This window comes from Alligator sinensis, unplaced genomic scaffold (assembly GCF_000455745.1).
Source record: "Alligator sinensis unplaced genomic scaffold, ASM45574v1 scaffold1128_1, whole genome shotgun sequence".
Lineage (NCBI taxonomy): Eukaryota > Metazoa > Chordata > Crocodylia > Alligatoridae > Alligator > Alligator sinensis.
This window is the reverse complement of record NW_005843338.1, coordinates 91,757-106,901: the sequence shown is the minus strand read 5'-3', so window position 1 is coordinate 106,901 and position 15,145 is coordinate 91,757. Positions and strand designations below refer to the sequence as shown.

Below are 15,145 nucleotides of genomic sequence, written 5' to 3'. Positions count from 1 at the left end.
TTGCTATAATGCAAAAGAAATGCACTATGCAAAGAAAGCTACAGAACTGGCGGGAAAAGCTCCTGCACGCGGGTTCTGTTGCAGCAGAACACTCCACCGTGCAAAAGAGCTGCAATTTGGCGGGAACATGATTTAGCGATGCCGAAGCACACTCAAACAAAAAACCCCACAACTTTGGGCTGTGACAAGCCTGTGCAGACTTGTTGGTCGGGGGTGGGGGGATTAAATCTGGAAAATCTGGGTATGGTTTTCCATTGGGACAACAAAAGGAACATCCCTACTTTTTAAGGCCCTTTCACATTCAAAGTTCTTCCTCAAAAGCATGAAGTTGTTAGAGGGTCTCAATGAAAGAGTTGTAAACATTATTTTATAACATGGGCAAAAAACAGTATATTTCTCCCTACTCTGGTTCTCACTGGACCTTTTAACCTTTTAAAACTCAGTGTGTTCCTTTTTAGACTCAAGGCACCCCTTGGAAATTGCTAGGTCTTAATTTTTTACTATGGAAAAATAGTAGAACTACTTTTCTGTTGCAAAGAACTCAAACATCATCACAGGCCAGAATGGTTTTAACACCATGTTAAAACTCATGTGTGTACACCTAACACTGTGTGGAATCCTGTAGTACCCTTGACAGGATCTGAAGGCACCCATGGGTGTTGTAGGACCCTGTTTGAGAATTACTGCCCTATTTTTTTTTTTCTTGGAACAAACCGTTTTCTGAGATACTTCTGCTGAAAATTTCCAGAAAAAGTTAGCCTGGTGTGGATACCCGGGATAGAAAATTTTAGCCTGAACAGTTAATTTGACCAAATCATATGTAGCTGAAGTGTCTCATAATTTAAGCTGCCCAGCACGTTCCATTGTAGGCATTCTTCTTAGCTCTTGCTGCAATATAGGATTAGCTGGTTAAAAAAAACAAAGAAAAGAAATGTAACCCTGGCAGCGGCTCTACCTGCAGCCACGCCCACATTTTTTGGGATCCTGGGGTGCCAACAGGTCTCGGTCTATCACCACTCATTGGAGTGCTCTCCTGTTGTCCTCCCTGCCTTAGACCACACACTAAATAACTATTTACAATAATTTATTATTTACAATAATAACTGAGTGACAAATTTGACATCCCATAAATAACAAACAAAATATTTTCAATAAGCTCAATAATAATCTATACCAGCAGATAAAGCAAATACTTATCCTAGAACAAAAGCAATTACGTTCTCAACTTTAACACTCAGGCAACTTATAACAGGCATATACACTTAATCAGCCAGGTCTCCACAAAATCACTCTGCCTGCAGCAAAGTAGCCCATGGTGCAGTGAAGCCCGGGGGGCGGTACTCACTCTGCTTCAGAAGAGGGGTGGCAATGCTGTCATCTGGATAGAAAATGGGGGTGCCTGTCAGGCTGCTTTGGAGACCAGGGTTTCTTCCCTTGTCCGGTCTTTCCTGGGCGCCTGCAATCAATCACACCATTCCCCAGACGCTCCCCAAGGCTGCTCCCCTGTGTTTGGCACCTGAAGTGCCCCTTCTCAGCTGTTCTTTATTGAGCTCTCTGCTGGAGCTCCCGCACAGCCACAATTTCCTGCTGCTTTCTCTAAGTCTCCCAGAAAACCTGCTCTAGCAACCCTTGTCCCCGAGTAACTCGCTGCACCTAGGGATCTTAAGAGCGGGGAGGGGAACCCGTTTACACAACCCCTGCTCCTTTTAGTAAAGGATACCAGGCAAGCCTGGGAACTCATTAGCTGGTGGCTCCTCTGCCCTCAGTAGCAGCTCACTCGATCACAATTCTTCTGCCAGTCATCCTCTCTGAAGCAATTTTCCTGGTAGCAGCCCTTCTCAGCACAGCTTCAGCTCCCCTGTCCCCAGCTAGTCTCCCCTGTTTTTCCTTGGGTTTCCTGCCCTGGAGTTCCAGCTGTCCAATCACATGCGTGCTTTCTGCATGCACGGCCTGCTGCAGATCCTTGTCCCAAGAGTGCAAACACCCTGACTGAGCTTGCAAGCTCTGAGGAAACCCTTCAGCACCTTTACAGAAAAATGAAGTTTAGTGTTGTATGTAACCAACCATTGGATTATACAATAAATGTATTGTATGGTATTGCCTTTGCTGATCAACAAGTGCAGGAGGTACCTGGGCCCCTCTGCCAATCGGCTTGAGGGGGTCGTGGCAGGATGAAAGGAGCCACTGTGCGGTGCACTTCTGCTGCAATTTAGGTAGGTTCCTAACTAATTTGCATTGCAGTTGGGGGGAAAAACACAATATGCTAAATAATTACTTTGCAATGTTTCCTTCAGATTGGGGAGACTGTAAAGAACTTGGCTTCCTTGGGTGTCTATCCACGTGCTCTGGGGAGGGCACTTTAATTAGAGCAGCCTCGAGAGTGGCTCTAATTAAAGCACCCTCACTGTTGCACGTATTCAGTGTCCCTTTCTTCAAAATGGTGGCAGAGGCACTCAAACTAAAGAGGCTGCTGAAGCATGTATATTAACATGTTCCAGCAGACTAATCAAGCCTGCTCTGATGTGTGCTAATTAGCACACATCAGAACAGACATCTGGCACTTGTATAGGTGCCCCTTGATTTCTGCAGGATAGAGCCACACTTCTTTTCCCTGACAGAATGAAGGTCGAAAAGATTGAATTGCTGTTTCCACACCTCTTATTTTGTAATGCATGTTTTTGCTTTACAGTCAGCATGTTGCTCAGTGTCAGCTTTCTGATACTCGTATCTGGCACTTTTCACATGATGTGTACATACCCGAAACAGCTTTGAGGACTACTACTTGCACAGTAATTGTAGGCTTTGGTAAGGAGGTGGGAGAAATGCTTTTATCTTTTCCTGTGTAAGCAAATGTACTACAGCTCCAAATGAAAATGTGGTAGACTGAATGAATTTGTAATATTTCTGGTTAAAATATGTTCATGTTATAAGCTGTTGCATGCTTCAGTTTTCCTTGGCATGCTTATACCAAAGATGTCTTCTCTATGAGAGGGCAGAAGGTACTTCCAGCAATAAAAGTTAATAGCTTTGTTGACACTGACTTCAGGTGGGCTTGAAATGTGCTGGGATGCATGACATCTGGTTTGTTTTTATCACATTCATGTTTGATTTTGGTGTGGTAAATTTAGAGACTTACTTGGAACTGGATTTTCTTGTCCTACAGAGCCAGTGGTGGGAGCAAGACTAGAAGTTCTTGTGATATTAATATCCTGCAGTTTACAAGGAAAGGCTTGTTAAGGAAGGGGTTGCCTAACTTAAAAGCAATACGGTTTGGCAGCTGTGTGGGTTAAAGGAAATGATCAGCCCATGATCTATAGAAGCAGAAGCCACTAACTCTAGACAGCTTTTTCTACGTTCCTTTTTCTTCCCACTTTGCTACGGGCTGCTTCACCTCCAGGTGTGCAGTAGCAGCTAAGGAGGGAGCTAACCCTAACTCATTTCTTATAATGTTTATTCCCAGATGGCATTTTGAATCTGCTGAGGGTTTTATGTAGTGCAGCAGCTCCTCGTCTGAACTGCCTTGCACCCAAACCCCACGCTGTACATGCTCTTCATGTATATGTATGAAGATGACACTTCTTCAGACTTGTGTAATAGAGTGATTAGGAGTGAATTTCAAGCTTTTGCATAGAGATATGGGGTGGAAAATTTTCTGGGAAATTTTCCAGCGCTTTATTTTTCCATGGAAAATTTTCCACCCCACACTAATACCTACGGTGAAAGAGAATGTGCTTCAAGTAGTTCTGAATCAGATTTGCTTCAATCCGATTCTGAAATGGAACTAATAAATAGTGCAAGTGATTCTAGAGATAGGGACAGTGAAACTGGAGGTGCTGCAGTGACCTCAGTGGAAGAGAGTTAAACTCTGCTGAAGTAGATGAGTGGACAACCACGGCATATTATGCACAGTTCTTTGGGTACGCTAAAATTAGTGTGTCAACAGTTTTCAGTGCCTTCGGTTTTTTTCCCTTAAATTTAAATAAACAGTGTAAAGGAAGTACATGCTATTGTGTATTCTCTCTACATTTTTACAGGTATTCCAATAGAAATAATTTATTTCCACGTGAAGCTTTGAATTTGTTTGAATATAACATTTAAACCTCATTAAGTATGTTGTATTTAATTTTTCTCCTAATCAAATATTTCAGTTCAAATACGTGTGGCTATTGGGACATGAAATTAACATGGTGGTACTTTTTTTTAGTGTTATTTGATTTCTGTTTAGTAAACAAACATTTCAAATCAGATCATGTTCTGTTTAGGGCATTGGAAAATTTTCTGGAAAACCCACATCTCTGCTTTTGCAACAGATGTTTCTGGCCTGCTTGTCCCCACCCCCTTTCCTCCTCCTCCGGTTTTTCAAACCTTCATGCCATAACGTTGTTTCCGTAGCCTTGGCACGGATTGCTAACAGGATAATGTTCTCTTTTAAAAGGTGATTAGAACTTAAATGCTGCTGCCCTGCTTAGGTCTTTTGGTGGGGGATTTGACAAGAAGCTTTAGCCTGCCTTCCCTCCCTCCCACTTTTGAGTTGAACTTTTTTTCTGCTATGAATACAGTGCCTGCTATGTCTGAACTGCCTGGTTTGTCCATTGAGATGTGTACATACATTTTTTTTTCCCTAGGTTTCCTTCTGATGATTTGTTCTTTGGAAGAAAGATTGTCTCTGCAACCCTGTACTTTGGGATGAAATTTTTTTCTGAGCCCAGCTGAAGACTAGACTTCAGTGTACAAAACTGAAGATTGATACATCTAGCTCCAGGTATTAAGTGGCATTACAGATTTTATATTGCTTAATTGTAGTAAAATTTTATGATTCTTTTTTGGAGTAGGGATTATACTATCCTTTGCTTTAGCATCTTTTTTGGAAGCCAATTATATTGCTTTCACTTTGGTCTTCTCACAGGTGCTGTCCCATGCAGTTCTCTTGCTAATTTCTCTTGTTAACCATCCTCTAGACAGTCTGGCAGGTGTTGTGTAGAAGTCTAAAGTCCCCGAATTCCTCTTCAGCCTATGCCCAGTATTTATAGATGGCTGGTTTTAATACTGTATTCTAATGAACGATATCTGATCCAGATCCATCCTATTTAAACTTCTGTTTCACTGAAATTTTTATGACCAGATTAAACTGGATTTCTTGGCGGGGGGTGGGGAAGACTGTATCAGTTAGTTGGGATGTATGCCCCTGACAAAGGAAAAAGAGCAAAAGGAAACCCTCTTTATCTCCTTTCCCTTCCCATTAGGGAATGTTGCTTTACACTGGTTTGTTATTCCTCCGCCTTAGTTTGTGGTCTGAGGGCTGCTTTTGTTTTTTATAAATTATCTAAGCATTCTAACAAAAATGCATCTGGTATAGCAGCATAACATTCAATACATTTGGCTACATTAAATTCTATTTCTAATTATTTTGAGATGAATTTACATCAAATAATCCAAATACTTTATTATGTATGGTTCTTACTTATATATAATGTTTCCTTTTTGGCCTTGTGCTGTGTTTTGATTGCATCTAATTAAACATATATGCATGTCTTCCCACATCTGAGAAGGTTCATGCGATGGTCACTCAGGCACAGGCTTCTGGGGCTCTTCTGCCTTAGCCACATCTCTGTGGCTTAAGTCTCTTGAAAATGGGCAAGCCTGCCAATAGCACGTAGCATTTTCTTACAGTGAAGGATTGAAGTCCAAAAGAATAGAAGAGGAAATTAAAATGAGAAAAACCCTGAACAACTTCATGTGGTAGGCCTTGGTGAAGTTTCCAAAGAAAGAGTAAACATCATTACCTTTATGGGAAACTGAGATCACTAAATCCATTTTTACAGTCCTTTGATAGATGTTACTAAATTGCCATTATTTCATAGACATTAGGGCTGCAAGGGACCTTGTAAGATCATTGGGTCCAGCCCCCTGCCCAAGGGGCAGGAAGTCGGCTAGGGGCGAAGGATCCCAGCAAGATAGATGTCCAAATGTTTCTTGAAAGTGTCCAGAGTAGGTGCTTGCACCACCTCTGGGAGAGTCTGTTCCAGGCCTTGAGGGTTCAAACAGTAAAGAAGTTTTTCAGTACAAGATAGCTTTATCACATTTTCTTCTTGTGCGGCTGCTGCCTTTCAAGCAAGATAGTACTAGTCTTCTCTACATTTTAATTTTGCAGTAAACCATTTAGCTACATTGTTCATACTCTATCAAACATGATACATATATACATGTTGCTGCAATTGAGGTTGGTCTGTGTAATAACTAACCAAGATGTTAAAATAAATCAGTGTATACTGCTGTTGGATTGGGCATAGATTCTCTCATCTTTGCTTGTGTTGAGAGAAGGAAAGAAAAATGTGAATAAGAACATTTTTTCTTCACTGCTGTTTTTAGGTTCCTTTTGTAATACAACCCAACATCTCTCCTGCCACTTACTGCACTAGCACATTTTTAAGACCTTGGAGCTGTTAACACTGCTGTTTTGCTTCTTTTCCAAAAGAGGTGGCCATTGCAGAGCCCACCAGTGTGTAGGAGTGATTTTAATTTTATAGTTGAATGGCTCTCCCCCCTTTTTTTTTTTCTTCATCTGAATTTAATCTGCATTATTACTTAATGCACATATTGGGTGGTATAATTGCTCTCTCCTGGAGGAAAGTCCACGGAGGAGCTGAAATGGAGGAAGTCTCAGTTAGATTTGCCTTGCTGATATTTGCCCTGAGTTCTACTGAGGGATTCAGTACTGCCCTTCTTGGCTGAACAGGCCACAGACCCTGGCCAGAAACCCTTGAGAGCTTCCACGACCCTGTAGGATTAACGGGATCATAAATAATAATAATTAAAAAAACCCCAAAAAAACAAGTAGAGCTGGAAGGGACATCATGAGATCATCAAGTCCATCCCTCTGCTCAAGGCAGGGTCACCTTTGACAAAGCCATTGCAGCCAAGAGTCTGTCTAGCTTGCTTTTAAACTTCCAGGGATGGAGATTCCACAACTTCCTTAAGTAGCCTGCTCCAATGCTTGATCACCCTCATAGTCAGTTCCTGTAATCTCCAACCCAGATTTTCCCTGCTGCAGTTTGAGGCCATTGCTCCTAGGTTTTGTCTCTGGCTGTAGTGGACAGGAACACATGTGAACGCACCCCTACCTTTCAGGTATTACTGTTACCAAATCCCTCCCCAAGTCTTTTCTCCAAACCAAATAGCCCTACTTTTAGCCTTTCCTCCAGTCATACCTCCCAGGTCCCTAATCTTTATTTATTTATTTATTTATTTATTTATTTATTTTTGCACTGAATTCTTTCCAATCTGTTTGCATACTTCCTGAAGTGTAGGTCCTAAAACTGGACACGGCACTCCAGGCAAGGCCTCACTAGTGCTGAATAGAGCAGAAAAATCACCACCTCTTATTTGCAAGTGATACTCTCATTAATACCCAGTATGCTGTTGGCTTTTGTTGCAAAAAAAAAAAAAAAAATTAAAAGCTCACTATTGGCTCATATTCAGTTTATGTTCTGCTAACTCCCTGGTCTTTCTCTGCAGTACGGCAGCCTACCTGATCATTCCCCAGTCTGTATTCGTGCCTGGCTCTATTTCTGGGCCACTTTCTCAGGGTTTCTAGCAAGTCTGTCTGCAGTAAATGTATTCTTTTGTATAGACAGTTCATGATTTTCTTTTTTTCCTACTGGACCTGTTCTGTGGGTTGTTCCCACCAGGTGTGGGGAGGGGTTATAGGAAAAGTGATAAAATGGAGTTGGGGTGGGCTGTATGGTTTTCCAGCCTAAGATCTACAGGACTGATGAGGTTATCCTTGCCTCTTCCTTCTGCTTGCACAAGTGTTCACCTCGGTGAAAAATCAAGATGGTAAAAGTAGTCGCTCTGTGTTTATATTTAAAACAAAAGGGAAGCCTTGTGTCTTCCACTACCTACAGGCTCGGTTTTTTGGGGTTCTTTTTGTTAAACTGGGGGGGGGTGGGAGGGGGCTGGGAAGCAAGCAGAGGTGTTTGTTAAGAAAAAAACAGAAAACTGATTGTGCTGTTTGTGGAGGTTAATACTTGTCTAGTCCTAAATTTAGATCCAAGATGCATGTAAATATTAAGAAGAACATTTTTCCCTAGAAAACTGCTTGTTTCACTGCTTGACAAAGATATATCCAGATGCAGAAATTGGCTTTGTATGCTGTGGGGAAGACTTGGCTTGAAGAATTCTTGAATTTAAGGTCCTTAAGTTCAATAGAATTTGTAGGTAGGGCTGAACTGCAGCTTTGGGGGCGTGGGGGGAGTAGAGGATTGATTTTAAGGTTTTTCAGTTCAGATTGTTGTAATGATGAGCTTCAGCAGTGGGGGAGGGCAACCTTTTTTAGCAGGTATGTATGCCATTCTAGATCCCTTCCCATTTCTTACATGTTGGTTTGCTTTCTGCTCTCAGCCTGTGCTTCTCATCCAGTCTTACTTTTTTTTTTCTGCTCCCTGTATTTATATGCATTTGTGCTCCATGCTGCCCCCCTCATTTGCCATGTTCCATGTACAGAGGCTGCCCATGTCACTTGAGGCACCCCTCCAGGTTGGCCACTACTGAAGGGCTTGATCAATTTTATGCAACAGTGCAGATATACCCTAGCTGAATGTTCCCTTCCTTGAGAGCGTCCTTCAGCTGCATACTAACATGCTTAAAATCATGACAGTTGCATCTTCCCTGTCCCCTCCATCCTCCATGTTCCTCTCCACCACAGGCTTTAAGTCAGTGGTCCTCAGCCTTTTTCCTGTTGGGGCCCACTTGCAAAGATTCGTGGCCTGTCCTGACTCGTGTCCCCCTCAGCCCTGCTGGAGGGGCCCCTAGTTGCCCCCATCCCGCTCGGGCTGGAGTGCAGTGGCTCCGGCTCATGTGGGCAGCAGCAGAGCAAGTCTGGCCCCAACACGGGCTGGAGGGAGGAGGAAGGGAGGTCCGTGGCATCCCTCTTGGGGCTCCTGCGCCATGCCAGGCGATTGGGCCATGGCCCTGCTTTTCCCTCCCCCCAAGGCAGCATCTCTCAGCTGCCCTGCCCCTGTGAGCATGGGCACTGGCCCCGGTGCTGCCAGTCCTGCCACACAGCTCTCCCCTTCTCCCCCTCCCCCTCTGGAAGGGGTAGGTGCCTTCCCACCATCCCTTTGCCCTGCAGCAGCTTGCGATCATTTGAAATATTCTTGTGACCCACTTTTGGGTCATGACCCATGGGTTGAGAAATGTTGCTTTAAGTGATGCTCTTTTCTGGGAATTAAGGAACTTCTGTGCAACTGAAAGTGTAGATGGAAAGGATTCTAGAGTGAGAAGGAGGGAGATGCTGGAAGTCTGGCACTGCCCTGATGGTCTCTTATACCCCATCTGACAAACTGGACCCAATCCTGAAACTCCCTCCCTTCCATGACTCCCTTGTGAATTGTACAGAGGGAGCACACCAATGCTCTGAGCTCACTGGCATGTCAGCTTGGCTCCTGTTACCTCCTGAGCATGCTGTGAGCTCTCAGCTGACCAGCTAATCAGCACAGGCTCTGGCCACAGCCCCTGCTATCACATGGGTCATGGCACTGCAGCTTTTGACTGTAAACTGGCTTGCCCAGTACACCTCCAGTCCTGCCTAGTTACCATTCACTCCTCAGCACGGACTTTGTAAGCCCCCTGCAAAGTCTCATGGTAGGTAGGGGAAGACAATAGACGGCTGTCTCCAGTACAGATTACAAGAGATCCAAACACAGACTCTCTCTGCCTGCAGGTGTGAGTGAGCATTTATTACAATTTTTCAAAATGAGAATTCCACATTGGAAAGTTGAGCTAGTTTGATCTGACCTAAAGGTCACAAGATTTGCTTCTGTTCTGTACTTTGGAGGAGTGCCTTTCTAATCGGTCATGTTCCTTGTATGTGGTTGAAGATTGATGCTTGTGACTTAAAAGCATGGACCTACTTATCTGTAGATTTTTCTTCTGTAGAAGAACAAATATTGTTTCTGCAAACCTTCCTGTCAGCAAGTTCATTTACTAGAGCTTGAATAATTGTCAGTGGAGCCAACCTCCCTTCCCACCCCATATATATCGAGCTCTAGTATGAATTCATTTTTTCACTTTGAGCGTGTGGGAGGTTGATTTCTGGCCTTTACCAAATCTCTCTCAACACTTAAGACGTCCCACGAGCTAAAATAAATGGTTAGAAGCATTTGTACACTTAGGTTGGATGTATTCATCCATGTCTCAATCCCTCTCTGCCTAAGTGAGAGCACTTTTAGAAATTTCTTATTAAAAATAAAATCCTTGTCCTGCTTAATTTTTGTGGTGAAAAGTTCCATGGTGTTCCAAAGCACTGACTGTGCTTAATGTTAACTACGTACATACGCTTTTACAGGACCAGGGTCAAAACTAAGTAAAAATATCCAAAGCTTCCCTAAAAAATGCACAGTGAGACATCTGGAGAACACGTGGGTAATGAGCAGGGATCTGGGTTTTCTGTTTGCCAGAGAGGTGTGTGCATTTTCTTCCTTTTAATGGAGAAAAATGTGGGAAACCACAGGCTTTTATTTGCAGGCTGGCAGAGATCCAGCCTGAGAGGAGCTGCTTGTGGTTTGGGGGAAGTGGGATGTAGGGGATGCCATGTGCATGTGTGCACGCACATATGCAAGTGGCAGTCAGGCAGGGTGGTGGAGAGCAGTTCCCTCCAGGTAAGTGGCAGGAGGGGTGGGCACAAGTGATGTGGCAGGCCCCCCAAGATTTCTGCACCCACAGCGGCACGTGTAGGTGCAGCCAGGCTGGACTACCTCTGGGCAGGAGCTGCCTCTGTGGCCCTGCAGGTGGGACCCAGCGCAGGAGGGCATTGTGCCCCACTGCTGCCAGGTGGGCAGGGTGCCCTTCATCTTAGCAGCCATGGTGCAACACTCCCTCCCATGCTGGCTCCTGCCTGCTGGGCAGCAGAGGCGGCTCTGGCTTGGAGCTGGCTGTAGCCCTGTGCCCTGCTAGGGATAGAGAAATCTGGGGTGGGGAGGGGGTGACGTGTGCCCCTACCCCCAGGCATTGCCTGTGCCCTCCCTGCCCCCCCTGCCATGTTGTCTGTATGCACACCCAACCCATTCCCCAGCCACCCTCCCCTGCCCTCCCTTGCATACTGGGGGGCTCTGGCCTGGGGGTAGGGGCTGTGGGTTGGGAGTGAGGGGGCACCAGCAGGGCTGGGGAGTGGTTTGGGAGTGATGGCCACTGGCATATCAGGGTTGCTCAGCACCACAAAGCAGAAGAGGGGCAGGGGCACCTCTGCCTCTTTTCCATGATTTAAAAAAACAAAAAAGGAACCAAAATCAAATGCCAAAAGATATAGGTTTTTAGAATTTATTTTATTATAATGACAGTCGCTGGTAGGCTTCCAAATTGCTTTAAAATTGTAAATATATCAATAAAATATGCTCAACTGATATATCAAGAGAAATTTATAGATATATATGCATGTGGATTTGGGTTTTTTTAATTGGGGATTCTGGGATTTTTTTTTTAAACTGAGAAAACCAGGATCCCTGGTAATGAGTTCCAAAATCATGTATTTCTAATTCTCCATGTTTGAATGGAATTCTTATATATAAATATAAAAATAAAAAAGAAATAGTCTGTTATTTTTGTAAAGTGTAATTCCTGAGTGCTGTACAGTGTTAAGGCTATGTATTGGTTAACCAGCTATTGGATTAATTTTAATGATTGTTACCTGTTTACATATTTCTTATTTTTGTGTTCTTGAAATATAGTCGGTCACTAGGCTGGAAAAACGTGGTCTTAGTTTGTATTATCTTCCTGTAGAGAGATGCTAGAAACGAGTTTTGAGCCCCATTGGGTTTAGGGCAAGAACAGAACAGAATGGAGGGGGATGGGCTCCTTTGAAGGGGTGGACAAATAGACTTTGAAAGGAGCCGTTTCAGAACAGATGTAACCAAGAAGGGTGTGAGGGGACTGCAAGAGGATAATTAAAGCAAGAACAAACAAAACAAGCAGTCATCGTTTGGTGTTCCTTTTTACTTCTAACATGTATATTTGTTTCTACATATCTGTCCAGGTTCAAGATGTCTATGCACAGGTTAAGTTCCAACAGAACATCTCAGCAAGCCCTATCTAATTCTGATTACACTTGGGAATATGAGTATTACGAGTATGGACCAGTTTCATTCGAAGGACTGAAAGCTCATAAATGTAAGTCCTATATAGAAGTTCCGTATTATTAGTTGCCCTGTATTCTACTTGTCAGAGCTCTTGCTGAGTGCTTTAACTATGATTATTCTTCAAAAACCTCTTTGAATTGGTATCCCACACACAACTATTAAGCTAATAGCTTTTTCCAGTTTCTCTTTCTCCTTTCTTTGAGCTGTTATTTATATTGGCACCTCAGGATGTCATGCACTTCCTTGGTTTAAAAATAAATTTGTCCACACTTCTGTAAGACTGAAGGGGTGTCCAGCCCCCTGTTATCACACCATATAATCCTTTTCAGCATCCAGTTGCTCTGTCATGAAGAAAACTTTCATTAAAGCAAAAGAAAAGAAAATGACTAGTTTGCTTTTGTTTTTGTAAAATGGGGGGGAGGGGAAGAAAAGAAACTGAAGGATTTGAAACAGATTTAGAAAGGAAAAAACATTTTTCTTTCTGGCTTTGATAGAAGTGACAGCATTAAAAAGGAAAGTAAGCTTAAGAAAAAATTTAGAAGTATATGAAGATCTTGGTGGTAACCGGAGGTAGAGATATGACTTTCTGAAGAGGCTGATTTTTGCCTATGTCGGATGCACTGGTAGAAGCAACTTGGTTCCAGTTGTCCATGCAAACAACAGTTTGTTTTTATCTTTCCAAGTTGCATACACATTTAATTACTTCAAGTACATAGATGGAACTATTAACACTTATTTGTTTTTTAAGAAATGTATAATTATTTGTACACTCCTACTGTGCAACCTGTTGTGAAATATCATTTGTTAATTGGGAAGCAAACAACTTGGGGAGCCTTATGGAAGGATATTGCAGAGATCTGCATCAGGTCTATTTTTAATCAGATGTTTACTAGAGGAGTAGACTACTTAACATGTTAAATTCCATTTTTTTTTATTGATATGGGTGTTGTTCAACAGTGCAGATTAAATATATAAAGTGAACAGAGCAGTATATATGCCTAGAAATTAGAAAATTATTGGAAAATTCAAGCTACTGTAACTAGGGAAACTAAGAAACATCTACTCAGTTGGGTTGGATTGTTAATAAATGCATATAAAGTAAATAAATAAACAAAGCAGTTTTAGTCACTCCCAAGCTATTTATTTTTTAGGTTTGTGTCCTGCTCTTCCCAGCAGAGGCTTGGGGCTGTTTATAGTAAAGACCAAAACAACATGTAGAAGCACATGGACTACAATGTTAAACAGAAGCTCCTTAAACAGTTTCCCAGCTTAGACTTGCTTGCTGAATACCTGTACAAACATGCAGGTCTTACAGGATTTCCGTAATATGTCCAGGCTTAAGCTTTAGTGGGGCTTCAAGGGGTCCAAAACTGAGGAGTGACTACCGAGAACAACCTCCCATATGTTCTCACTAAGTGGTCTTGGGGCATTTATGGTATGGTCCCTTTAGAACAGTGTTTTTCAACTTTTTTTTTTTTTTCATTTGTGGACCCCTGTGAAAATTTCAAATGGAGGTAGGGATCCTTTTGAAATAAATGTAAGTGTGGGTATTCACATACTTTTGATTTATCATAGTCCTCTTTGCAGACCCCTTAGACATAGTCTGCAGACCACAGGTTGAAAACCACCACTTCAAAAGGGTTGCTCTTGGCTGACCTTGGGGATCAAATTGGGATACAGGGGAGTTCTCTTAAGTATATATGGCCTGTTTAGGGCCTTGCAGGTTAAAACCAGCACCTGGAATTGCACCTGGAAAGCTATTGGGAGTCGGTGCAGACTCTGGAGCACCTAAATTACTAGAATTGTTTCGGAGCAGTCCTTGAATACCCTCCAGGTGGGGTAAATACTTTATTGGCACTTCATCATCAACTGTGTGAAAGGCTGCTGAAAGATCTAGCAAGATCAACCAGGCATAATTTTTCCTGTCAATCTCCAAGCAAAGGTGTTTGAGCCAATGCCTCGAGCACAGTCTCTGTGCTATGATTGGGATGAAAGTATGATGACCTTCCCTAAAAGGGGAGGTTAGAAAGGAGTTGATAGGTGGCTATGGATTGAATTAATGAATTAATGACTTGGTGTCTGATTCAGTTGCTATTAGTTTCTGCCAAAGCACAAAAAGAGATTCTGGCAACAGTTTGTCTTGCACTTTCTGAAATGCATGTATTTTAAGGAAATAGGGCATCACTGATAAATCTAAAAAGGAAGTTCCCTTCCCTATACCAGGGGGCTGAGATGCAACCAAGTTGTGTGAGACTTGAGTTCAAATCCTTCTCGGCCTGATTCTGAGCCAGAGTTTGAACCGAGTTTTCCCACCTCTTGTTGGGTCCTGACTACTGGACTGGAGTATTCTGGAATGATAGATGAAGGTCTGTGCTGTTGTAACTGTGTCTTAGGCTTTGTTTCACTCCAGTTGCAGCAAGGACTAGAACCCATCTCCTTTGCAGGGAGAGAAGGTAAGAAATAAGGGGCCCCTTCGGATTCGGAGCGGGGTGGGCAGCAAAGGCACCAGTCGCAGGGCTCAAGTGCCTATATACTAATGCTAGGAGCATGGGGAACAAGCAGGATGAACTAGCGCTCCTGCTTGCACAAAACACCTGTGACTTAGTAGGGCTAACAGAAACCTGGTGGGATTCGTCCCACGACTGGGCGGTACATATTGAGGGTTATAGATTGTACAAAAAGGACAGGGTGGGGAAAAAAGGGGGAGGGGTTGCGCTCTATGTCAATGAGCAATATACATCAACCCTCATCAAGAAGGAATCAAAGGATGAGGAAGTTGAAGGATTGTGGGTTAGGCTACATGGGGGGCAAGGAGAAAGGGATTTGGTGGTAGGGGTCTGCTACAGACCCCCACACCAAGGGGAAGAAATAGATTCAGGGCTCCTGAGGCAGCTATCAGAGACCATAAAAGCTAAAGAGGCGGTAGTCATGGGGGACCTAAACTACCCGGACATCTGCTGGGAGTCACAGACAGCAAAGTCCCACCGCTCACGCAGGTTTCTAACCTGTGTACA

General features: G+C 43.2%; 1 protein-coding gene across 1 annotated transcript in view; it reads left to right on the top strand.

Moving 5' to 3' along the window:
• The window catches only part of MRAP2 (melanocortin 2 receptor accessory protein 2), a 53,365-nt gene that overhangs the window by 11,766 nt on the left and 26,454 nt on the right, over positions 1-15,145 (top strand). Inside the window, exons 2-3 of the mRNA XM_006038398.3 lie at positions 4,626-4,762; positions 12,029-12,162. Of these exons, the coding sequence (XP_006038460.1) occupies positions 12,036-12,162 (127 nt within the window). The 5' untranslated portion in view covers positions 4,626-4,762; positions 12,029-12,035. The remainder of the gene's footprint in view (positions 1-4,625; positions 4,763-12,028; positions 12,163-15,145) is intronic.